We start from the raw sequence: 26,894 nt of genomic DNA, 5'->3' as shown, positions 1-26,894 counted from the left end.
TGGGGCTAGATCCTGAGAACCCTGAGATCATGACCTGAGTAGAAACCAAAGTCAGACACTCAACCGACTGAGCCACCCAGGTGCCCCTTGATGAGGAGAAATTTAAAATTTTTATTATGTACAACTTATCAATTTTCTTTTATAGTTAGTGTTTTCTGGGTTCGAAGAAATACTTGCTTACCCCAAGGTCATGAAGGTATTTCCTGTTCTCTTTTAAAAGCCTTAGCTTTTGCTTTCATTTACATTTAGGTTAATAGTACACTACAAATTACTTTTCAAGGGTAGTATGAGATAAGGCCTGAGATTCAAAATATCGTTATTCCAGCACATTTTCCCTTTCCCCATGAAATTATTGTGGAGTATTTTTTAAAAATCACTCGATAGGGGCACCTGGGTGGCTCAGTTGGTTGAGCATCTGACTTCAACTCAGGTCATGATCTCACGGTTTGTAGGTTTGAGCCCTGTGTCAGGCTCTGCACTGACAAACGCAGTGTCGGTGCACTCGCTCTCTGCCCCTCCCCCACTCATGCTCACGCGCTCTCTCAAGAATAACCAAACATAAAAAAAAAAATCATTTGATCATATTTGTGTGGGTGTATTTCTGGACTCTATTTGTATTTCAATGATCTATGTGTCTTGTTTACAGTACCCATCCATACCCAAGGTCTTAAAAATCATAGAGACTCAGTCCCTCAACTCTGTTCTTTTCCAAAACTGTTTTAGCTATTGTAGGTTCATCACATAGCTTTTACATAAGCTTGAAATTTTTAGTGAAAAGCCTACTGGGATTTTGACTGCACTGAATCTACAGATCAATTTAGAAAGAGCTGACAACAAAACAATATTGAGTCCAATCGTGTATATAATATATCCATTTATTTAAATCTCCTTTAATTTCTCTCAGCAATAAGTATCACACATTTAAATCTTAGGTGTTTGTTTATAATCTGCTGATTAGTGTAACTTATAAATCTGTGTAAAGCCATACGAGGAAATTTCAAGATTGGTATGACATGGTGTTTTTTCATATACTCTAATAGGAGAGCAAAGTATCCTCATTACAGTTTTAAAAATAGAAAAATTTGAATAACATTTGAATTAGAAGAGATGAAATATGTACACATTTAATGACAGCACAAAGATAGAATATAAGAGATATAAAGGAATCACACATGCTACAACAACCAAGGAGAAAGCAAATCTAGCCTTTGATTTCTCTTAAACAATTGAAAATAATAGAAATATGTTGAAGTGAATCTGTCACTTAATATATGAAAAACTGAATTCTAAGAGATATAAGCAATTGGGAAAATAAAAATCTTTTTATGACAACTTCTGCATCCAAATTGGCATTCAGCATGGATAAAATATATTTTTTAAAGATTTTATTTTTAAGTAATCTCTACACAATGTGGGGCTCAAATTTATAACCCCAAGATCAAGAGTCACATGCTCTACTGACTGAGCCAGGCAGGTGCCTCTATTTTTTTTATTTAATATTTTCATTTATGAAGATTACTTAACTTCATTAAATGATTTCAGCATTTAATAATCAATATAACCAAGCTTACTCCTTCACCTATGATCTTCTACTTTAATTAAAAATGGCTGGTCAGAATTCCCTTTATATAAACCTTTTATAATGTACTTGAAAATGGTTAACTTATTTCTTTTGCTTACTAAGTACATAATCCCAATTCAAAAGCTTTTCATCATGTTTTAATTCTTTAATTTTTTAGACAAAACTATCAAATAAATATACACTAAAATATGATTAAATCAGTCTTTTAAGATACTTCCCTCCCCGTAATTTCAGATGAGAAATTAGACTTCTGATTGAAAAATAAAGTTATTCTTTATTATTTTAGTTTTCTTTTTAAAATAAATGCATCAAATAAGAAATCAATATGTTAGAACATTTATAATCTGAAAATGTTCTTAGCAGTAATTCCTCCATAAAATATAACTGCATATATAAAGCAGTATCAAATCCACATATATACATATATATATTAGATAGTAAAGTATAATGAGAAGACAGCACATCTTTTTATGTCTGGACTATATGAAAATTAATAGTTATAAAATGGGATAGAAAATGGCTTTGCTGCTAACTAGTATGCAACTGACAAACTTCTCTCACATCTTCGTTCTCCTTTTTCTCAAAAACAGGGAGGGAATAATAATACCTCCATAGAGTTGCAAAGATTAAATTATTGTTTGCAAGGTACTTTGTATAGTTCCTACCTGATAGTAAGTACTAAATTAATGGCAGCTGATATCATCTTATGGCACTAATAACAACAGAAATACAGTTGATCCTTGAACAACACAGGGATTGGGGCACTGACCCCTGCACAGTGGAAAATACAAGTATAATGACTCCCCCAAAAGTTAATAGCCTACAACTGACTGAAAGCCCTACGAATAAAATAAACTATTAACAAATATTTTGTATGTTGTATGTATTGTATATTGTATTCTTACAATAAGCAAGCCAGAGAAAAGAAAAGGTTATTAAGAAAACTGTAAGGAAGAAAAATACAGTATTGTATTTTACAGTATTGTAAAAAATCATGTAAGTGGACCCACACAGCTCAAACTGGTGTTGTTCAAAGTTCAATGGTATATTGCCTTACGTGAGCTATTCTGTATGCTATTTAATTCAGTAGACTGACTGAAAGAGAAAAGGAAACTTGAGGAACTCTGCAATATGGCAATTATCCCACAGCTATGTGTCTGTATACTAAAAACCAGCCATAATGTAAAAATGCACAAACAACATCCTGGAGTCTTACACAGTTTTTTCTTTAGCATCCATAGCTCCTTAGAAATTAATGGTTATTTAAGAGAATTAAGGGTCTCAAGAAAAAAATTAATGTCAACTTTGAAGGCTTTAGAATTAAACTGAGGAAGTATTTAACATATCATTTGTGACTGATTTTCAGACACACTTAGTTATTTAAAATGATCAATTATGGTTAGGTTTAAAATACACAAGTGCAAATAAAAATTCAAATGTGTAACAAAGATCTCTCTTCAGTTCTTATGAAAAGAAAAAAGGACAAAACTAAGTATGTAAAATTATATTACAAATATCAGGAAACTTCAACAATCATCAGAGATTATATAGAAAGCTAGCAAACTCTTTCCCACACACATTTAATTAATCTCAAATAGAACACATGTGAACATATTACATACATGATTTTCTTTGGCTACTAAAGACCACAAAACAATTCGCCACAAAATATATTTTGTGCAAAAATTAAAGAGACTGTATTTTAAGAGAGAAAAAAAGGAAAGATGAATCATTAACAGGTACCCATTGTTAGGCACTGAGTTTGTTTCCCCCAACACCTATCCCACGGCCAGCAATGGGTATGGAGACAACTGGTGACATAAAAATTAACTTGTTATATTACTTTAAAATAGATAATGCCAGATTATTTCAGTATTATGAAAAGGCAAACATTCACTCTTGACCACTTACTAAGGACTTGCCCCAGAAATTTCTATTATCTTCTTAATAGTAATCTGGACAGAGGGAGGAGGACGGTGCAGATGGAAAACTTTGAGAGAAAGAGAGAAAGAGAGAAAGAGAGAAAGAGAGAGAGAGAGAGAGAGAAAGAGAGAAAAAGAGAGAAAACATACAAAAGAAATACATATAACGTTACACATATAGTACAAATAATGAAAAACGACTTTGACACATTTTCAAAAAAAAGTTATTTTTACACATCTTGAAATCCTGTAAAAACAAGCAAGGGTTAAAAACAAAGTCACTGATGAATGATAATCACTTTTTAACAGAGTTCATGCAGTTATCTTAGTTGGAAAGCTCCTGTCCCAAGTCACAAAATTTATGCTGTCACATGATTACGTATGAAAATTGTTTCTTAAAAGAAATTATTTTGTATTTGGTGTTAACAGAGCTCTTGAGAAAGTGCTATACAAACTGAAGTTTATAGAAATTTTTAAGTGATAATCTTAAAATACCATACAAAATGTGTAAACGAAAAGATGCTTTAGAGTTGCAGGGCATTATAAAATCCATAATGCAGATTAAGACCAAAGATCATTTCTTCTGCATTTAAAAACATTATTAGCACAATCTTAAAAGTTTAAAATTGCATTTCAGTCAGCAGCGAAAGGTATTGGAAGTACCATCGCACTTCACAGGACCTAAGGGATAACTGCAGGTGCGCTGTGACCTGGCCAGCACAAGCTCACCGCACTTACGGATGGACGTAGGAAAGAGATTTTGCAACAGGTCTCACCTAGGAGATATTCTAGCATTAAAACATTTATACTCGACTTGTATCTACTCTGTCAGAGAGGGAAACTGCTTTTAAAAGACATTATAAACAATATAAATTCTGATAGTAAAGCACTGTAAAAATTAGGTATGATATATTTGGCACAAAGCACTTTTAAAATCTGAGCTCATTTTGCAAAATATATGTCTGGAATTTCTTATTTGAAAATAAAAACTTTTAACATACACACAATGTGTAAATGATTAAAGCACTTTTAAAATCTGAGCTCATTTTGCAAAATATATGTCTGGAATTTCTTATTTGAAAATAAAAACTTTTAACATACACACAATGTGTAAATGATTTTATGAATGAATTAGATTCTATGTTTCCTTAAATACTGAACATACCGTCACTATACTTCAGTACCAGATATCTGCATGCATACCTCCACATTCTAAATTATACAGATATTGCACAAGTAACATTGCCAAAATACACACCAATGCAGTCTGGCAAGATTTAGAGTTTACCTTTCAATATTATTTTTTTGTAAGTATTCAGATTCAGTACTACTTTCCAAAAAGCTATATGACCAACTTCAGGAAAAGAACGCTTGCTATCTTTCCTTGACCCATAATATTAAAATCTGTACCAACATATTTAGGCATTTCAGTTATGTTTTCCAGCGTTTCAAATTCAGCAAAACCTGTTTTTTGACACTTCTTATGGACCATTCCTTCAAAAACAGGAGAAGCTTCGTCTGATGCAAAAAAATTAAAACGAGTCCACAAGGCAGTAATTTTTCCACCAAAGATGTCACTCCATCTGAAAAGCACTGCAGAACAGTATTTAAGTCTGTCAACTTTCAGAGAGCCATTAGGTGCAAAGTCTGCTTAAAAAAAAAAACTTGTAACATACCACGACAGCTGGATGTGTTTCTTACGGAATTGCACAATACAATTCAACTTTTTTCCTCCCTAAAACATTTTAGGGTATGCTACAGCTGCTAAAAGGATTTCTGTTTTTCTTGGTCCTCTGTTTGTTGGGTCTAAGATTGATGACATCTCCACCATTAAGGGTACTTGAATTTTGACCTGAGTGACTTCCACCAGATGTATTAAAGACACCTGTATAAATTGAGAGAAAGCACAGAGAAAGGCACTGATGCAGCTCAGGGTTACCAAATGTAAACTGTGCATCCAGTTTCTTAGTAAGTTCGTAATATGTTCAGTATTTATAATTTTAAGCTTTTGTTTTCATTTCATTTATTATTTTTTTAAACTCTACGATCTTTTTTTAAAGTAAACATGAGGCTTGAACTCACAATCCTGAGATCAAGAGTCACCTGCTCTACCAACTAAGCCATCCAATTTATTTTTAATAGCCAATATACATCATTCAAAGTTCAAAGCATACAAAAAAAGGATTACAATGAAGTCTCCCTTTCACATCACCAGATTACCTTCCCTAATGCATGCATGTTTTATCACTTTTCCTATGTATCCTTCCAAAAATATTTTATGCATATGTAAGCAAAAATGCACATATATATTCTTCTTTCCTTCCTTGACTACCAAAATAGTGATGAACTATATACACTGCTCTGCATCTTTTCACTAACAATCCATTTCTGAAATTTGGAACCAGTAAATATGATAATTTTAATAAATTCACTTATTATCTTTTACATTGTATAATTTCCTCAAGAATACCAGATCTGTAGGTAACAACAGTATTTGTGAGATTTTATGTTAGTAAAAACACTGCATATATAAAAGCAGGTAGTAATGTAAAATTTTCCTATTTGGCTAAAACAACAACAAAATGGTCTATAGATAATTCAAGTGATGAGTAGATAAAAGGATGAAATAAAAGAAAATGTTTAACTATTAGAGTTTCCATTTTGAACTGTGCTGGTCTTAAAATGTAATCTCCAATTTCTAAACTACTTAGTGGCGGGGGGGTGGGGTGGAATTAGATAGAATACAGATATGAAGTCCTTAAAAGACTACACAGAAACTTAAGAAACAAGGGCGCCTGGGGCACCTAGATGGCTCAGTCAGCAGAGCATCCGACTTCAGGTCAGGTCATGATCTTGCAGTTCATGAGTTCGAGCCCCTCATCAGGCTTGCTGCTCTCAGTGCATAGCCTGCTTCAGATCTTCTGTCCCCTGCACTCTCTGTCCCTCTACAACTTGTGATCTCTCTCTCAGAAGTAAATAAAACATTAAAAACAAAACAAAACAAAACAGGGCGCCTGGGTGGCTCAGTCGGTTAAGCGTCCGACTTCGGCTCAGGTCATGATCTCACAGTTCGTGGGTTCAAGCCCCACGTCAGGCTCTGTGCCTGACAGCTCAGAGCCTGGAACCTATTTCAGATTCTGTGTCTCACTCTCTCTCTGCCCCTTCCCTGTTCACGCTCTGTCTCTGTCTCAAGAATAAATAAACATTAAAAAAAAAATTTAAACAAAACAAAACAAAACAGGGGCGCCTGGGTGACTCATTCAGTTAAGCGTCCAACTCTTGATTTGGGCTCAGGTCACGGTCTCGCAGTTTTTGAGATCAAGCCCCAAGTTGGGCTCTGCGCTGAGAGCCCCTCCCCTGCTCACACTCACATGCATGTGTACTCTCTCACTCTCTCTCTCAAATTAAATAAACATTAAAAAAAAAAAAGTCCTTAGAAACAGAAAATTTGGTTCTCAACTTCTTGGAAGCCAAAGCAACAAGCAAGAAGACATGGTTAGTCAGTTATTGTTACAGAGAAGACAATACACTTGTTCTTCAGGAAATGCTAAACTTTGCAGGCATTTAGCATTAAAAATAAAATCAGTAAAGTGTATGGAGACAGTACAAGTACAGAACATGTGTTAAGAGCTTCTTTATTTATAGAACAGACCATTTTAAAGTCTTTATCTCTGTTCTCCTAAAATATAAAATGAATTTAGAAAATTCAATAGTTAAAAAAAAATCTTTTAACTCAATATACCTTTTAATATGAGACCAGATACTAAGTTTAAAAATTGCACCTGAGGGGTGCACCTGAGTGGCTCAGTTGGTTAAGTGTCTGACTTCGGCTCAGGTCATGATCTGGCAGTTTGTGAGTTCGAGCCCCGCATTGGGCTCTGTGCTGACAGCTTGGAGCCTGGAGCCTGGAGCCTGCTTCAGATTCTGTCTCCTTCTCTCTCTGCCCCTCCCCCACTTGCAGTCTGTATCTCTCTCTCTCTCTCTCAAAAATAAATATTAAAAAAAAATTTTTTAATTGCTTATCTAATACTTCCTAATCACATTTTTTTAAGAAAGGAATATATTGTATTAAAAAATAGTAAATATGGGGCACCTGGGTGGCTCAATCAGTTAGGAGTCTGACTGGGGCTGTGCTCAGGTCATGATCTCTCAGCTCATGAGTTCGAACTCAGTATCCAGCTCTGTGCTGACAGCTCAGAGACCCTGGAGCCTGCTTTGAATTCTGTCTCCCCCTCTCTCTGCCCCTCCCCCACTCATGCTCTGTCTCTCTCTCTCTCTCAAAAATAAACACTAAAAAATTTTTTTTAATTAAAAAAATAGTAAATATGATAATAACGAATGAAAATAAATTTACCAGGTAAACATGGGACTAAAACTTTCTGAGTACTTACCAATTTTGTTACTACTTGAATGCATTAATTCTGGATCCTCAGCTATTTGCTGTTTGAGTTTCTGAAGATATTTTTCAGCCAAATATTTAAATACTAAAATAAAAACAAAAACAATAATCTTACCAGGTCAATATAATTTCTGCATGTAAAATATATTATTTTATATCACTCACTATAATACTTTATACTACATTTATTTTATTTTTGAAATATTTATATTCTTTATTAATCCTTACTAAACACATTTAAAATTACATTAAAGTATACAATCTAGTGGGGGGCACAGGTGGCTCAGTTGGTTAAGCGACCGACTCTTGCTTTACTTATTTTGAGAGAGAAAGGGGGAGAGAAAACGAGTGAGGGAGGGGCATTGAGAGAGGGAGAGAGAGAGAATCCCAAACAGGCTCCACACTGTCAGCACAGAGCTCAATGCAGGGCAAAAACTCACCAACTGCAAGATCATGACCCAAGTCGAAATCAAGGATCAGACGCTTAACCCACTCAGCCACCCGGGTGCCCCAAGCATCCAACTCTTGATTTCAGCTCAGTTCATGATTTCATGGTCATGAGATGAATGAAGCCTCATTTGGGATTCTCTCTCTCCTCTCTCTTTGCCCCTCCCCTGCTTGCAGGTACGCTATCTCTCTCTCAAAATAAATAAATAAACATTAAAAAAAAAAAGTATACAATCTAGTTCAAAAATTTCAACTTTTAAAAATTATTTGAACAATACCTAAGAAAATGGTAATACTAATATATATATGGCATTTTATTGGTAAAGAAATGAAATACGTGTAGTCATTAGTTTTGGTACTTGAATAGGGATCAGCTTCAGCAGCACTACACTAACTCAGTCTTGAAAAGATATCCCCTTTCTTTAGATGAAAAAAACAATAATCAACGATGCAACAATCAAATTGCAATCTAATAAAGTAAGTAGCAATTCTGGAATGAGAAAAAGAACAGTCATCTTTCTCTAATCTCACTTTCTTAAACTGGGAAATAGTATTAAACAAATTAAGGTCAGAGGTGCCTGGCTGGCTCTGTCGGTAGAGCACAAGACTCTTGATCTTAGAGTCATGAGTTCGAGCCCCGCATTGGGCGTAGAGGTTACTTAAAAAACAAAACACCACATCAAATTAAGGCCATTATAACTACCTAATGGAATATGCACTATTGTGGAGTTCTCAATTCAATAACTTTAAGAGGTATGCATGAAAAACGCATACATGTATACATACATATATGCAGTTACATATTTATTTTTTTAATTTTTTTAGAGTTTATTTATTTTGAGACAGACAGAAACAGCATGAGCAGGGGAGGGGCAGGGAGAGAGGGAGAGAGAGGGAGAGAGAGGGAGAGAGAGGGAGGGAGAGGGAGGGAGAGGGAGGGAGAGGGAGGGAGAGGGAGGGAGAGGGAGGGAGAGGGAGGGAGAGGGAGGGAGAGGGAGGGAGAGGGAGGGAGAGGGAGAGAGAGGGAGGGAGAGGGAGAGAGAGGGAGGGAGAGGGAGAGAGAGGGAGGGAGAGGGAGAGAGAGGGAGAGAGAGGGAGAGAGAGGGAGAGAGAGAGAATCCCAAGCAGCCTCCACACTGTTGGTGCAGAGCTCAGCACGGGGCTGAAACTCATGAAACTGAGGATCATGACCTGAGCTGAAACGGAAAGCCTGATGCTTAACCAACTGAGCCACCCAGGCTCAGTTATATTTTTAACTGAACCACCCAGTTATATTTTTAAAGGTAAAAAACAAAACAAAACCCAATGGAGTTTTGCTATAGAGAGTAACAACTATTCAAAGACATCAGTAAAGGGGCACCTGGGTGGCTCACTCAGTTAAGCATTCAATTCTTGGTTTCAATCTCACAGTTTCGTGAGCTCAAGTCCCACATCAAGCTCCACACTAACAGTGCAGTGTCTGCTTGGGATTCTCTGTCTCTGTCGCTCTCTGTCCCTCCCCCACTTGCACTGTCTCTGTCCCTCTCAAAATAAACAAACTTTAAAGAATTAATTAAAAAAAAAAAGACATTAGTAAATAAGCATTCTAAGAAGCATCATCATGCCTTTAAACTTTCCTTAATGATAGGGGCGCCTGGGTGGCTCAGTCGGTTAAGCATCCGACTTCGACTCAGGTCATGATCTCACAGTCCATGAGTTCTAAGCCTCACATCTGGCTCTGTGCTGACAGCTCGGAGCCTGGAGCCTGCTTCGGATTCTGTGTCTCCCTTTCTGTAACCCTCCCCCGTTCATGCTCTGTCTCTCTCTGTCTCAAAAATAAGTAAACATTAAAAAAATTTTTTTTAATTTTACTTAATGATAGGTGATAAGAAAATTCTGTTTGCATTAAATATGATTTCCAAACAATACAACCAAAAAACCGTAAGCAGAATAAAACAAACTTCCTGCTATTAATTTTTTTTAAAAAGGCAGTTTACCTTCAGTCACATTTAGATCTTCTTTCACTGATGTTCTGTAGAATCTTAGCTTTAACTTTTTTGCCAGTGCCTCAGCTTCCTCACTATATATAAATTAAAAGAAAAAAAGTGCTTACAAAGGTACTTTCTGATAGCTTGTTTTAAAAAATCATATTTATTTTATTTACTGAATACAGCTTGAGGTTGGGGGGGGGGGGGGGGTTGTGAGACCTTCCAGACCAGTTCAAAGCTATGTTCTCAGTACCTGAGCACAACTTTTAGTTTTCAGTACTCTTGTAGAATAAATACCATTATGCTGTCACTTCTATAGTCTCAAACTCTAGGCTTAAAATAGCTAAATATCACTTTTTTTTTTATATAATACTTAATTTTCTCCCTTGTCTTTAAAAACATTTGAATTTAACTGCACCCTGATAATCTTACACTGCACTCCCTTCTTCACTCTTGCTCACTATGAAACCACTTTCCTGACAAAGCCAAAGTTACTTTATTAACAACTGTGTCTACAAGAGGGGACTGTAGTTTTATTATGACTCCTGATCTTAGTTTTATTAAGACTGTAGTAGCTCTACTCTAAAATGGTTCTCAAGGATTCCACCCCATGCCTCACCCTCCTCCTGGTCTTCACATCCTTGTATAGTTTCCTCCCCCACTGGAATCGAGGTTGGTCTGTGTCTGTGTGATCAATAACACACAGAAGTGACAGCAGGTGACTTCTGAGACTAGGTCATAAGAGACATGATGGCTTCTGCTTTGCTCTGTCTTGAATCATGGGATTGGGGGAAGCCAGTTGCTATGTTGTGACAACACTCAAGCAGCCCTGGGGAGGGCCACATGGCAAAGAGCTAAGGCCTCCTGATAACGGTCAAGTGATGAGCCAACATGGAAGTAGGTCCTCCAAGCCCCAGTCAAGCCTTTAGATGACTACAGTCCTCAGCAACATCTTGACTGTAACCTCATGAAAAACCTGAACCAAAACCACCTAGTTAAGCCACTCCCAAATTCCTGACCCAAAGAAACTGTGAAATAACAAATTTTTGTTGTTTTAAGCCGTAAGTTTTGGATTAATTTGGTACACAGCAACAGATAACTAATATAAGAACATACAAAAAAATAAAGTAAAAACCAAGCAGAGATTTTCAAAGCTAGCAAAAAGTTAACAACATGATGTACAAATACTTATAGAATTATCTAGATGCTCTGTTCACAAATTTGAGCCTACTTCTGAATATACAAAACAACGTGAATCTGAACTACTTACCCATTTAAACTCATCCACACAGGATAGCTCCATGCTTTAGATATTAAAATATACAGGGATGTTTTTCTTAACATTCTTATTATATCTAGATTTGACTTAACATCAAGTGCTGGATTTGTGGTATAAGACATAAGACTAGAATTCTAAAAGGGGCTTCAAAATGTATTCCTTTAATTTGTTCTACTTATGACTTAGCGCAAACCCAAACTGATCACGCAGAATAGCGCACAGAAAATTTTAAGTATAAGGTGGTCTCTATAAAACCTCTCCTAAATTTTTTAATGTATGCATAAATTAGAACAGGTTTTAACTGTACAGAATTACCACCTCCCCCTCAAAAGTGGACACCTTACTTCTTTATACAAGAGTCATCCAAGAGATCAATCTTGTTTTGCACAAGCACAGTTGGTATATCTCCAACTTCAGCTACGACTTTCTCTCTCCAACTGGAAATTGCTTCAAAAGATTCCCTGTCTGTGGTAGAAAATACAAGCACACAAGCCTGGGCTCCTGTAAGGTCACAAAATAAAAATGTTATTTACATTAATGAAACAATCCTATATTTAAACAATTTTTTTAATTGAAGTATAATGAAGATACAATATTATATTAGCTTTAGGTGTATCAAGACAATTTTATGTAAATAAATATTGAGCTCATCTTTGTAGCGTTCCGCTTATTTTTAACATTTAAACTCTATTTTCCAATTCAAAGAACCAGTGGTTCTCAAAATTATGTACAAGTCTCAAAACTATATTCTTGTTAACTGGAATTTAAATAAAAACTTGGAAGAAAAAAAAATTCTCTAGAGAGAATGGTAAACTAAGTATGAATGTTCCTGTTAATATCTATCATTTGCTTAATTTCTTTTAGCACATATTTAAGAAAAATCTATGAGGAAAAAGTCATAATTTTCTCACTGTATTAACTTTTTAAAAAATATGTATTATTTTATTTCAGTAGAATACCAGTGATGTTAAGGAACACGATTTAAAGACCAGCACCAAGGGGCCCCTGGGTGTGGTTCAGTTGGTTAAGCATCCGACTCCAGCTCAGGTCATGATCTCACGGTTCATGGGTTCAAGCCCTGCAAAAGGTTCTGTGTTGACAGCTCAGAGCCTGGAGCCTGCTTCAGATTCTGTGTCTCTCCCTCGCTCTGTCCCTCCCCTGCTCATGCTCTCTCAAAAATAAGTAAACGTTAAAAAATTGTTTTGAAACAAATAAATAAAAAATAAAAACCAGCGCCAAAGTTAAATATATATATATATACATATATTTTATATATACATGTTATATATATATATATATATATACACATGTTATATATATATTAGATTATATATAACATGTATATATAAATTGTATGTATATATATATTTAACTTTGGCACTGGTGTGTATATATATATATATATATATAAAACATGTATATATAAATTATATGTGTATATATATATAACATGTATATATAAAATAGAGAAAAAGGTTTAATTTCATTTTTTATCCTATTTAATTGTATAATTCCCATTCTCACTGACAATATTTTAACTTCCAATTATCACATGAGGTTGATAATATCTAAGATTGAAAACAAGCAGCAACTTGCTAAAAGAAGCCCTTTTATTTCATTTTATTTTTAAGTAGGCTCTATACCCAATTAGGGGCTTGAACTCACAACCCTGAGATCAAGAGTCATTTACTCTACTGACTGAGCCAGCCAGGCACCCCTGAAAGAAGCTCTTTCATAAATGATTAGATGTTGAATTAATCAGGCAGCATGCTGACAAAAGCAGATACATAAGTAACAAAAGAAAATCATCTTTGGGTTAAAAGGATTTCCTGGAATCGAGGCACATTTTCTTACTGTTACTCTTTCCTTCCAGATTCCTCAGGTATAAGAATTTCCTAAGATTCAAAGCATACACACCTGGACTACCAAGACACTCTGAAGGGAAAAAAGGGTTTACAAATCACCAAAGCAAAGCAAAAGAGGATGAAAGAGAAAAACACAGTTCACTACTACTGTAAAAGCAGAGGCTTCACGTGGGAAAATCTTCCCTACTCTAAAACAGGTTTTAAATCAAAGAATAAATTAATTACAAAAACTGTATAAATTACTACAAAATTGGGGCAGGGGGCAGGGTACAACACAGACAGAGGTACCCTGATACCTTCCAGGAATTTAAGGAGAAATAAAACTGGTAAGATCACACTAGATACTGGTAAATAAATTTATATTTCCTCTAACTTTAATATTTACTTAAACTATAAATAAAACATTTAATTATACTTCGACTAAGAAACTATTCTTTTTTTTTTAAGACTTACTTTATTTTTTAACTTATCTCTACACCCAACGTGACGCTCAAACTCACAACCCTGAGATCAAGAGTCTCATGCTTTGGCCTGCTTCAGATTGTATGTCTCCCTCTCTCTCTTCCTCTCCCCCACTCACACTCTGTCTCTTTCTCAAAAATAAACTTAAAAAAAAAAAAAGTCTCATGCTCTGGGTGCCTGGGTGACTCGGTCAGTTGAGCATCCAACTCTTGATTTCAACTAAGGTCATGATTCTGGGATGGTGGGATTAAGCCCTGCATTGGGCTCGATGCTGAGTGTGGAGCCTGATTGAGATTCTCTCTCTCCCCCTCTGCCTCTGCCCCGCTCGTGCCTCTCTCAAAAAATACTAATTAAACTAAAAGAAAAAAATAAGAGTCTCATGCTCTACTGACTGAGCCAGACAGACACCCCAAGAACTGCTGTTTATTATAAAACTCTATTTAGCTTTAAACCTAGAATTTTATATCCAGTCAATTGTCATTTGAATGAGGGCACAAAAGGACATTTCCAGGGATACAGAGTCTCACTTTAAAAACAAAGAAAGGGGCATGTGAGTGGCTCAGTAAGTTAAGCATCTGACTCTTGGTTTCGGCTCAGGTCATGATCTCCTGGTTTTTGAGTTTGAGCCCCATGTTGGGCGCTTGCACTGATAGCTCAGAGCCTGCTTGCAATTCTCTCTCCCTCTCTCTCTCTCAAAATAAATAAATAAAACTTAAAAATGTTTAAATAAAATAAAATAAAAAGATGGTCCAGTTTCAAAAACAAAAACAAAAACAAAAAACTCTTAGAAGTATATTTTAATAATAATGTAAAAAAAAAAAAAAAAACCACAACAAACTAAGCAGATGGTGCCAGAGATATGGGCAATAAGAATAATTAAGAAAAATGTTGTTTAAAAAAAATCAATGATTGGGGAAACTGAGTGGCTTGGTTTGTTGAGTGTCAGACTCTTGATTTTGGCTCAGATCATTGATCCCAAGGGTCATGGGATAGAGCCCTGCATCAGGCTCTGCGCTGAGTGAGGAGCCTGCTTAAGATTCTCTTTCTCCCAGGGCACCTGGGTGGCTCAGTCGGTTAGGCATACGACTCTGGCTCAGGTCATGATCTCTTGGTTCATGAGTTAAAGCCCCAGGTTCATGAGTTAAAGCTCTGTGCTGAGCTTTCAGCACAGAGCCTGGAGCCTGCTTCAGATTCTGTTTCTCCCTCCCTCTCTGCCCCTCCCTGCTCGTGCTCTGTCTCCCTCTCAAAAATAAACATTAAAAAAAAAAATTCTCTCTCCCCCTCTGCCCTGCTCACAAGCTCTCTAAAAATTAAAAAAAAATCAGTGATCAACAGATAAAAGAAAAGTATGTCCATAACAACCCAAAATTATTTAGTGGGCAACTTGGTGAAGAGACAACAGAGGAACATGGAAAAGTGCTAAAGTGCCAGTCTAAAGAGGAGGAACATGTAATATATGTTAAAGCAATCAAGGGAGTTTCACTGCAGCTGTGGACAGGTCCTGCCTGTTGTATCTACCCTGAAGCACACGCTGCAGGTGGTACTCAGCTTTTCTGCCACATGGCTTTTTCCTACACTTCAGAAAGACCCTGGGTTATCCTATTTTAAAGGAACAGATACCTCTGGGGAGAAACTTGAATGTATGGGAGGTAGGATAAAACCTCAGCCTCACTATGGTGGGACCATCTTGAGGCATGTCTACATGGTTCCTCACAGGGATTGGTCCCCAATTGCCTACAGTAATAATTAGCTCATTAATGCACCTGCATAGGTTTTTTCCCTTCCTTCCCCAGTCTCTCACTTCTTCCTGGGATCACCTACCAGAAAAACCAGCCCCAGCAAGTTGTGCCAAGAACTATCTGGCACGATCTGGCATGATTGTGGGGGTGGCATTCAAATTAAGACAGAATCTTAAGTTAAAGGCAATCACCATAAGAATAAAAAGGATTGGGGCTCTGCGCTGACAGCAGGGAGCCTGCATGGGATCCTCTGTCTCCCTCTCTCTCTACCCCTTCCCCACTCTCTCTCTCACACACAATAAATAAACTTTAAAATTTTTTTAAATGAGAATAAAAAGGGAAAGTGTAACTATTAAACCACAGGACAAAAGAAGATGTATCCAAAGTGATGGAGGAAAGAAAATACACACACACAAAACCCAAACAAACAAAAAATACAAAGCCTGAACCAAGATGACAGAAATAAGTCATGACAAGAGCAGTTACAATCTCAGATGGCTCCTCTGAAGCAGGATGGTTCAACTGACAGGAAGCCTTAGACTGGACGCTGCCACCACCTTAGCTTCCTTAACCTAAATCAATTACCAAAAGGAAAAACCAAAAACACAAGACAGACAACCTGGATTACTTCTGGAGATTCAATAATTCTGACAAATGATAGACAACTACTTATTTTAATTTCCCCTAACTGAACATTATCATCCATACATACAGATAAATACTCTGTGAAATTGTGATGCATTATGGTTCTTTTCTGCTTAGGAAACCAGCACACCTCCTCACCATAAAAGCCCTTTACACTATATACTTTAAAAAGTTAAAGACCCTTTATAGAAAATTTTTACGTAAGTGCCAATAAAACAGATGATAAATATCAGATTCCAAGTATGTGTGGAAAGATCATTCTTTGCACAATTTACAAAGGAAATGATCATAAATCCATTATACAACTTTGGAACTCCCTCAAACACTTCAAGAAATTTTTTTTTAAGAATTGAGACAAAGGGGAAACGATTTTTTCAGAGAAAATGCTATCTACTCCAACCCTTCTCTCTCATAAGTAGCATGATACTTGTTCCCAGCTACTGGAGGACACTCTGGTTTGATGGTGCTGAGATTCAAGGCTGGAAATGACAGCAAAAGGGCAAGACCAACAGACAGAAAGAAGAGAGCCACACTTGGGAGTAACTGCGCTCCTGCCAATGGCAAGACAAAGAATGCACACAAATTTCATATGGATAGAGGTGAACCACATCTAAGAGACAAGCTAGCATACTCGGTCATCTTTAACTCACGTCCAACAGGACCGCTTATCAGGTGATGGGAACTTTGCATAAAGGAAGGTGGAGGTGGGGGGCGCCTAGGTGGCTCAGTCAGTTAAGTGACTGACTTCAGCTCAGGTCATGATCTCACAGTTCCTGAGTTTGAGCCCTACATCGGGCTCTGTGCTGACAGCCCAGAGCCTGGAACTTGCCTCAGATTCTGTGTCTTCCTCTCTCTCTCTGCCCCTTCCCTGCTCACACTCCGTCTCTCTCTGTCTCTCAACAATAAATAAATAAGGAAGGTGGAGGTGGAATGTAAGTCCCACAAAGGGGAGCAAGGGAGCAAAGCAACTGCAAGAATCAAGTACAAGTGCTCAGAAGCAATATCCCTGAAACTGGGAACCTTGGAAGAATCCAGAACAGTCACCTAGAGAAAGAATCATCTTTGAACATCTGCCACCCACTCAGTCGGTTGAGCTTCGGACTCCTGATTTTGGCGCAGGACATGATCTCATAGTTGTGAGATGGAGCTTCGCACTGGGCGTGGCGCCTGCTTCAGATTCTCTCTCCCTCTACCCCTCCCCCTACCACATGTGTGTGTACTCTTTCTCTCTCACACACACACAAGCACACACACACACACACGAAGAAGAAGAAGAAGAAGAAGAAGAAGAAGAAGAAGAAGAAGAAGAAGAAGAAGAAAATAATGTTAAAAAAAGTTAATAATGTTTTAATTTCTCTGTTGCAGTCATCTGGACATATCTTACACCCCTGATATTTAAAGGCAGCTACTGTTTTCTATCCATATATTTTTAAAAGATCTGTATTTTCCCCACTATTCAATCTTACTTCAATACCACCTACCCTAAGAATCACATGGTTAGAAGTTACTCTGTCATCATAGTTAAGAGTAAGCCACCCACAAAAGATTCACTTGTAATAATTAACAAACTACTCCACTTATCCACACATCACAAACACAGAGATATGAATAAAGTTGTGTCAATTATAAGAACACCATTAGCAAATATTTATTTCTCTTATTTTTCTTAATTGTTTATTTATTTTTGAGAGAGAGAGAGAGAGAGAGAGAGAGAGAGAGCGCGCGCACGAGCAGGGGAGGGGCAGAGAGACAGGGAGACACAGAATCCCAAGCAGGTTCCAGGCTCCAAGCTGTCAGCACAGAGCCCAACAGGAACCAACTAGATAATGACCTGAGCCGAAGTCTGACACTCCAGCCACTGAGTAACCCAGGTGCCCTAAAGCACACAGATTACATAATGAACCAATCTATTACAGATTCCATGCTCATACAATTTCGAAACAAATCTAAAGGATTTGCATAGTCTAATTCAGTTGTTCCTTAATTTTTGCATTTATAATTGAAATTCATAAATAGCTTCTTGTCTAGAGCTATTTCATTTTCAACAATTTATATTCACTTAGGTTTGTGAAAAAAGGTACTTTAAAAAAGTTTCCTTCTATTTATGGACATAATCTCAGATAATAGGTCTCAAGTCTGTAACCTCATTTTCTATATATTGTTAGTCAGGAACATTTCTTAGAACCAAATCATAGTAAAAACTATGATGAAAATCTGTATTATACTGTATATAACTTTCTATACAAGGAATGATTTCTACTGCCTAGGGTGGACTTCTTAAGACTTTAAGAGGAATCATTTGGGATTCCAAATGGTCCTATGATCTGTGCTCTGTTCTTTACAAGGTTATTTTTCAACATGTCTCACTATACAATCAACACAGCATTCTAAGAACATAATTAATCCTTTAAGCAAAGGTTTTTGATATCATAGGTCTTTCAAATGAATTATAGTAACATTTTTCCTCTTTAAATATAAACTTTTAAAATTTTTATATATTTTGGATGATACATTTCTAGGACATTTATCAGTAAGTCCTAATTTTATGAGGCATGGTGTTACTATCACTAAATCACTATCTTATTTAATGCATTCTTCCCAGCCTTTATCTTCTCTTCCTAGTCTTTGCTTCTATTTAATTACATCATTATTTGAATCTATGTTAGTGGCAAAAATTGGCATCCAATTCCCCTCCCTCCCCAAGAACACCTCTCCCTCACTGTATAGTAGACACATGGTTTAGGCAGGCTGAACCTACACTCTGCTCTGAGGGAGTAGGCCCTAAGTGCACCAAGCCAATTAGGGTAATCAAATTCCTCTGACTACTTACTGTGATCTGGTCAAGGGTGATCTAATCAGATAAAAGCTCAGGACTTATAATCCATTGTTGTGGGAAGTGATCCTTTCTCCCAAGGATGTGAACAAAGAATGTGGCTTCCATTGTTGATGGTAGCAATCTTGCAACCAAGAGGAAAATCAGCATGAGAAGGAACCCCACAAAGGGAGAGAGGGGAGCCGGGAGAATCAAAGAGGTTACAGTAAGAACAAACCATAACTAAAAGCTATGATACTTCCACTTTTCTTTGTAGTTTAAGTCAGTTTGAAATTGCTTTTCTGTTGTCAGCAACCAAAAGCATTCTGATGAAACCCCAAAGAAAAGCATAGAAGAATATTCAGTATGCCATTTCTCAAATTCACATATAATTGCCACTGGGATGGGATGTTTATTCTTACAACTTAGAAAAAGAAGCTGAAACTTAAGACCTGTCTCAGTATCCCACTTTCTTTGCCATTTAACATGGTTGACTAAAAATTTACATTTTAAGAAAAGCTTTTAACAGACGTCTATTTATATGCTTAAGATCACTTTAAGTTAAAATGTTAAAGGTAGGAAAATCAAAGCTGTTTAAAGCCTTTTAGGTGAAATGAAACCAAGTGGAAAAAAATTTAAACATCACCCATAGTAAGTTAAGATGTAAATACTAATAATTATGGGTTCTCTTTTTAGTTTCTGGCAAAGAGTGTTTTTTTGTAGAGGTAGTAAAGAGAAACTGATTTGTGGACACCTAAAAAGCACTAAACAAGAATTACATGACAAGCCAGACGAGTCCAATTTTGAAATTTAAAAGATAATAATGTTGAACACAGCCTGAAGGGAAAAACTGAAGAAAGCATTAATTCCTCAACTACAGTGGATATAAAAATATTTTTAGGGGCGCCTGAGTGGCTCAGTCGGTTGAGTGTCCGACTTCAGCTCAGGTCATGATCTCATGGTCTGTGAGTTCGAGCCCTGCGTCGGGCTCTGTGCTGACAACTCAGAGCCTGGAGCCTGTTTCAGATTCTGTGTCTCCCCCTCTCTCTGCCCCTCCCCCACTCGTGCTCTGTCTCTGTCTCAAAAATAAATAAAAACATTTAAAAAAAAATATTTTTAGCTACCTGGTCTTTTTTTTTAAAACCAGGGACCCAAGTGATCTACTTAATTCTACAGTTCCCACATTTTCTCCTTTTTATTTATATGCAAATCAAATCATTTTTGACATTTGATCATTTTTGCCTTTTTTCAAGTTAAACTTTATTTTGGGTCAGTTATAAACTAACACAGTTTTGCTTTATAAATTAGAGATACATATGGTAAATACATTCTCCACAATTATCCATAACGGTTAAAAAGTAATACTGCCATATAAAATTGTCAAAAGCTTAAAATGAGAGAACCCAACCTATCTTTTTTCCTCACAAAAGAACATATATTTCATGCCGAGAACTTAGAGAAAAAAGCTAAATGAAAACAATGAAAATCTCATATACTCCTACTAGTTTACACCTAGGCTGTTTGTTTTGTTTTTTCCCGTGTGAATGGGGTGAGGGGATGTGGTGGTAATAACCTAAGAAAATACAAATAATCTTACTCAAGAATTAACTTTACTGGGGCCCCTGGGTGGCTCAGTCGGTTGAGCTTCCAACTCTCAATTTCGGCTCAGGTCATGATCCCATGTGATCCAGCCCCATGTCAGGCTCTGCACTAAGTGTGAAGCCTGCTTAAGATTCTCTCTCCCTCTCCCAGTGCCCCTCTCCACTGCGCACACACTTTCTCTCTCTCTTAAATAAAATAAAATAAAATAAAATAAAATAAAATAAAATAAAATAAAATAAAATAAAATAAAATAAAATAAAATAAAATAAAATAAAATAAAATAAAATAAAATAAAATAAAATAAAATAAAATAAAATAAAATAAAATAAAATAAAATAAAATAAAATAAAATAAAATAAAATAAAATAAAATAAAATAAAATAAAATAAAATAAAATAAAATAAACAACTTAAAAATGTCAAAAAAAAAAAAAAAAAAAGAATTGGGGCATCTCGGTGGCTCAGTTGCTTAAGCATCTGACTCTTGGTTTTGGCTCAGGATGTGATCTCACAGTTCATGGGATCGAGTCCCATGTTGGGCTCTGTGCTGAGAGCGTGAAGCCTGCTTGGGATTTTCTCTCTCTCCCATGCTCTCTGCCCCACCCCCACCTCAAAAATAAACATTAAAAAAAAAAAAAAAAAAAAGAATTAACTTTATTTTTAGGACCTTTAGCATCAGTGCTTATGAAATTAATAATTTGATAAAAATCCCATCTAATCTAAGAGCTTTGGGTACTAAGGACACAATTCCTGCCTCATACCATGTTATAGGTGCCCAAGATCCAAACTGGCATGCATCGGAGAGCAACAGTCCAAACTACTGCAGGTGGGAAGCTTTTAAGGACACAGTAAATAAAGTGAGAAGTAGTGGTGACATTATTACAATACTACCTGGTGTACCTCTCTTAATTTCTCAAGGAACCAAAATGTCTTCTGAGAGTAGGCAGTAGAAGTCAAGTTTCCCTGGTACCAAGTTGGAACAGCAACTTCTTTGGTGGTTTGGATGTTTAGCACAATTGTGTTTTCATTATACCTCAGCTGCCATTATTAATATAAATCCCACATTTTCAAAAGTGGGAAAAAACAAGATATATATTCAAAAGCGCCAACACACTATAAGACTACATGGTATTATATCAAACCTCCAGTTATTTTGTTCTCATTGCAATTACCACTGGCAATGAGTTGGAGAAACACTGTAAAAGCTTGTCATAAATTTCAAAAGGACAAAATTTTATAGGAAACTTTAAGTTCCATTTAGAAATTTCAGTTTTTGGGGCGCCTGGGTGGCTTGGTCGGTTAAGCGTCCGACTTCGGCTCAGGTCATGATCTCACGGTCCGTGAGTTCGAGCCCCATGTCGGGCTCTGTGCTGACCACTCAGAGCCTGGAGCCTGTTTCAGATTGTGTCTCTCTCTCTCTCTGCTCCATCCCCACTCGTGCTCTGTCTCTCTCTGTCTCAAAAATAAATAAACGTTAAAAAAAAAAATTAAAAACAAACAAAAAAAGAAATTTCAGTTTTTCCCCTACAACCCAGCAATTGCTCTAGTAGGTATTTATCCAAAGGATACAGGTGTGCTGTTTCAAAGGGGCACATGCACTCCAGTATTTACAGCAGCACTATCAACAATGGGCCAAGTATGGAAAGAGCCCAAATGTCCATCAATAGATGAATGGATAAAGAAGATGTGGAATACTCCGTTGTATATAACGGAGTATTACTCAGCAATCAGAAAGAATGAAATCTTGCCATCTGCAACAACTAGAGTGTATTATGCTAAGCGGTATTAGAGAAAGACATATCATGACTTCATTCATATGTGGAATTCAAGATACAAAACAGATGAACATAAGAAAAGGGAAGCAAAAGTAAAATAAAAACAGGGAGGGGGACAAAACATAAGAGACTCTGAAATATAGAGAACACTAAGAGGGTTGCTGGAGTGGTTGTGGGTGGGGGGATGGGCTAAATGGGCAAGGGGCATTAAGGAGGACATTTGTTGGGATGAGCACTGGGTGTTATACACAGGGGATGAATCACTGTATCCTATTCCTGAAATCATTATTACACTGTATGCTAACTAACTTGGGTGTAAATTTATAAATGAATGAATGAATGAATGAATGAAATTTCAGCTTTTCTTGAGGAATTTAACCCCACATTTTATTCTTAAATCCTATAGGTGTAGTTCTTTCCTTTCACATGTATCTTACGCCTTTCTGAACTCAGAGCACTGAGACAGCTTTATCCACGCAATTTCATGAGTCATAACAAAATGTCATCTTATTTGCAGGGATTTTGCTTTCTTTCATGCTAGTTCCCACTCTGACCATATAGTCATCTCCATATGGTCAGAAATAGGCATTTATGGGGCACCTGGGTGGCTTAGTCGGTTAAGTGTCTGACTTCGGCTCAGGTCATGATCTGGCAGCTCATGGGTTCCAGCCCTGCCTTGGGCTCGCTGCTCTCAGGTTATAGCCTAGAGCCTGCTTCAGATCCTCTGTCTCCCTCTCCCTGCCCCTCCTGTGCTCACAGAAGCTCTGTCTGTCTCTCTCTCTCAAAAATAAACATTAAAAAAAAAAAAGGCATTTAACAGTTTCTAACTGATTAGAACTGGGAATGCCTATGTGAGTCATATAATTCCAAGGCAGAGACAAATGATCTATAGTACAAAGTATTGTTTACCACTCAACAAGATCATTAGAATAGTGACCTAAGAGATTTTTAAAAATGCTTTGAAATTAATTTAAGTATTCTTAAAAAGAAACCCTTCTAATGTGGAAAAAAAGTGAAGTTCTTTGTTTACCCAAAAGAAAACGCCCCCTGCAAAATACCCCACAATTTACCTCGATAGTAGGCCTTTGTTATTGCATCAAATTCCTCTTGACCTGCTGTATCCCATAACATTAGTCTGACATCTTCATCATTAACTCTGAAACAAGAGATGAATTTATGTCATATGTAAAAGAAAATGTCTTCAGCAACATAACTTTGTACCTATTTTTATTTTTCAAAGATTTGAAGGTTTTAAAACTACATTATTGGTGTTCACTCTGAAAAAATCTGAGTGCTTTTAAATATTGATACTATTACCAATAGTGAAACTAAAGGGGGAAAGACAGTCCCTCAAAGCTATAACTTTATACATGATTTGAGCTTACCTGTCCTGTTTTCTCCTTTACCACCAGTCACAGACAGTGGTGGCTCTCAGACACTGGCACTGGCAAGGGGATTCCCTTAGGTTAATACTTGCTCTCCTCTTGCTACAAAATTCTAGTGGGTTCTGGCGTACAAGTGATACAATAAGAATAAGGAAGGAAAGAAATGAAAGAAGCAAAAGACAGAAGTGAGAAAGAAAGAAAGAAAGAAAGAAAGAAAGAAAGAAAGAAAGAAAGAAAGAAAAGAAAAGAAAAGAAAAGAAAAGAAAAAAGGAAAGAAAAGAAAAGAGTGACAATGGAAGGAAGAAGCAAGAGGAAGCAATGAGCAAAAGCAAGCAGTTTACCTGCTTGGTTGCCCTTCAACTTATAAATTTACTTGTCATACACTCCATTGTCTTATTCCTGTTCTATAAAGTCACTGCAAATGCTGCATTATAAAATACTGAAACACTGCTCCCAGGGAAATACAGGGTTAGGTTCTTGTAAGCCCTGGTTACATTCTCCCCAACCAATAAATATATAACCTTGGTTTTTTGTGATTCTGTTTAAAGATAGCTTATTTAATGCATATTGTTTATTCATTAATGTTGAAGTCAAAGCCAACAGCACTGTAACTTACGCCTGAATGATGCATACCTAACATACATATTTTCTCTATAAGGCACATCATAGCGTTCTTGTACTTAGGGAAACTAGATGGCACTATGCTTGGGGCCATGTTAAACAGCATCACCTTCAACAAAAAGCACAAAAATGTGGGACAAAAACAGACACACAAAAAAACACTTGTTTATAATATGAGAGATGAAAAAGGAAGTCACCTTGTTCAGTCTAACCTGAGAACGTGCATGTAAGGTACCAAATATTTGCTGCTCTGTGCATATCAATGAATGACCACCAAAGCACTGACCATATTGATTCTGGGATTACAAATAAATTTTAGCAAGTAGATGAATTTGCAAATATGGAATTACAAATAACAAGAATCAACAATATACTTAAAATATAAATATGGACTCTACAAATAACAAGGATCAACTATATACTTAAAATGTTAATTTGGTTCAGATAACAAGTACAAAAATAAATACTATTAAGACTTAAAATGAATCCTCTTAAAATATCTGAGAAAGGAAGTAAACACAGAAGTATCTTTAAAAGAGGGAAATAGGGGCACCTGGGTGGCTCAGTTGTTAAACATCTGACTTTGGCTCAGGTCATGATCTCAGTTCATGAGGCCAATTCCCACATAGGGTGAGCTTTAGCCCCGCTTCAGGTGAGCTCTGTGTCTCCCTCTCTCCCCTTAGCTGACTTGCACCCTCTCTCTTTAAATAAATAAATAAATAAATAAATAAATAAATAAATAAATAAATAAGGATAATAAAACGCAAATTAGAAATTGAACAATCTTTAAAACAATGAGCACAATTATCTTTAACGCTAATGTCTACGCTAGTCAGATTTGTTTAATGTTACTTATTTCTGGGACTCCTGGGTAACTCAGTCAGTTAAGCATCTGACTCTTGATTTTGGCTTAGGTCATTATCTCACGGTTCATGGCTTCAAGCCCGCAATGGGTTCTCTGCTGTCAGTACACAGCCCGCTTCAGATCCTCTGTCTCCCTCTCTCTCTGCCCCTCTCCAACTTGCTCTCTCTCAAAAATAAATACTTAAAAAATACATATAGATATGGGCGCCTGGGTGGCTCAGTCATTTGAGCGTCTGACATCGGCTCAGGTCATGAGCTCGTGGTTCGTGGGTTTGAGCCCCGAGTCGGGCTCTGTGCTGACAGCTCAGAGCCTGGAGCCTGCTTTGGATTCTGTGTCTCCCTCTCTCTCTCTGCCCGTCCCCTGCTCACACTCTGTCTCTGTCTCTCAAACATAAATAAATATTTTTAAAAATTAATAAAAAATATACACATACACACACACACACACACACACACACACACACACACACATACACATGCATGCTTGGGGTATGGGGGAATGGGCATAATGAATGAAGGGCAGTATAGTATAATGAATGAAGGAGATATAGGCTCCTAGTTATGGAATGAATAAATCACGGGAATGAAAGGTACAGCATAGAAAATGTAGTCAATAATATTGTAATTGCATTGTATGGTAACAGATGTAGCTACACTTGTGGTGAACATAGCTTAACCTACAGAGAGTTGAATCATTTTGTTGTATACTTAAAACTAATATAACATTATGTGTTGACTATACTCAGAATAAAAAAAATTAAAATAAAATTTCCTTAAAAGTTCTGAGGACTAGGGGCGCCTGGGTGGCTCAGTCGGTTAAGCGTCCGACTTCAGCTCAGGTCACGATCTCACGGTCCGTGAGTTCGAGCCCCGCGTCGGGCTCTGGGCTGATGGCTCAGAGGCTGGAGCCTACTTCGGATTCTGTGTCTCCCTCTCTCTCTGCCCCTCCCCCGTTCATGCTCTGTCTCTCTCTGTCTCAAAAATAAATAAAAGTTAAAAAAAAAAAAAAAGTTCTGAGGACTAATGACAAAAAGTGTCACTCTTGACATGTTTTAGAATCCAAATGGATCTACTAAAGTAAGATTTCCTTTTCATAGGAGTATTAAATCCTGCCAAATCTGCTCTTATTTCTTTAAAACAAATGATCAATTCTCGAACTTCCAGATAGTCTTAGGATCCCATAATATAAGAGCTGAAAACTATACTGAGAGACAGGTAATTTCCCTTCCACATAAAGCAGGCATGCCTCATTTTATTGCACTTCGCTTTACTGGGCTTCACAGATACTGTGTTTTTTTACAAATGGCAGGTTTTTGGCAACCCTGCATTTAGCAATCATATCAGCACCATTTTTTCCAACAGCATCTGCTCACTTTGAGTCCCTGTGCCACATTTTGATAATTCTTAGAATATTCCAAATTTTTTCATTATTATCATATTTGTCACGGTGATCTGTGAATAGTGATCTTTAATGCTACTACTATAATCGTTTTGGCTGCCACAAACCACTTCCATATAAGATAGCACAC

General features: G+C 36.7%; 1 protein-coding gene across 1 annotated transcript in view; it reads right to left on the bottom strand.

Annotated features, from left to right (window-relative positions):
* Positions 1-1,437: 1,437 nt before the first annotated feature.
* Positions 1,438-26,894, bottom strand: part of RAB23 (RAB23, member RAS oncogene family) — a 37,594-nt gene continuing 12,137 nt past the window's right edge. The window contains exons 3-7 of the mRNA XM_042986601.1: positions 23,566-23,651; positions 11,941-12,097; positions 10,327-10,409; positions 7,896-7,988; positions 1,438-5,389 (exon numbers count right to left, since the gene is read on the bottom strand). Coding sequence (XP_042842535.1) covers positions 5,250-5,389; positions 7,896-7,988; positions 10,327-10,409; positions 11,941-12,097; positions 23,566-23,651 — 559 coding nt within the window. The 3' untranslated portion in view covers positions 1,438-5,249. The remainder of the gene's footprint in view (positions 5,390-7,895; positions 7,989-10,326; positions 10,410-11,940; positions 12,098-23,565; positions 23,652-26,894) is intronic.

This window comes from Panthera tigris, chromosome B2 (genome assembly GCF_018350195.1).
Source record: "Panthera tigris isolate Pti1 chromosome B2, P.tigris_Pti1_mat1.1, whole genome shotgun sequence".
NCBI classification, from domain to species: domain Eukaryota; kingdom Metazoa; phylum Chordata; class Mammalia; order Carnivora; family Felidae; genus Panthera; species Panthera tigris.
The sequence above is the reverse complement of the archived record's forward strand: the minus strand, read 5'-3'. Positions and strand labels throughout refer to the sequence as shown.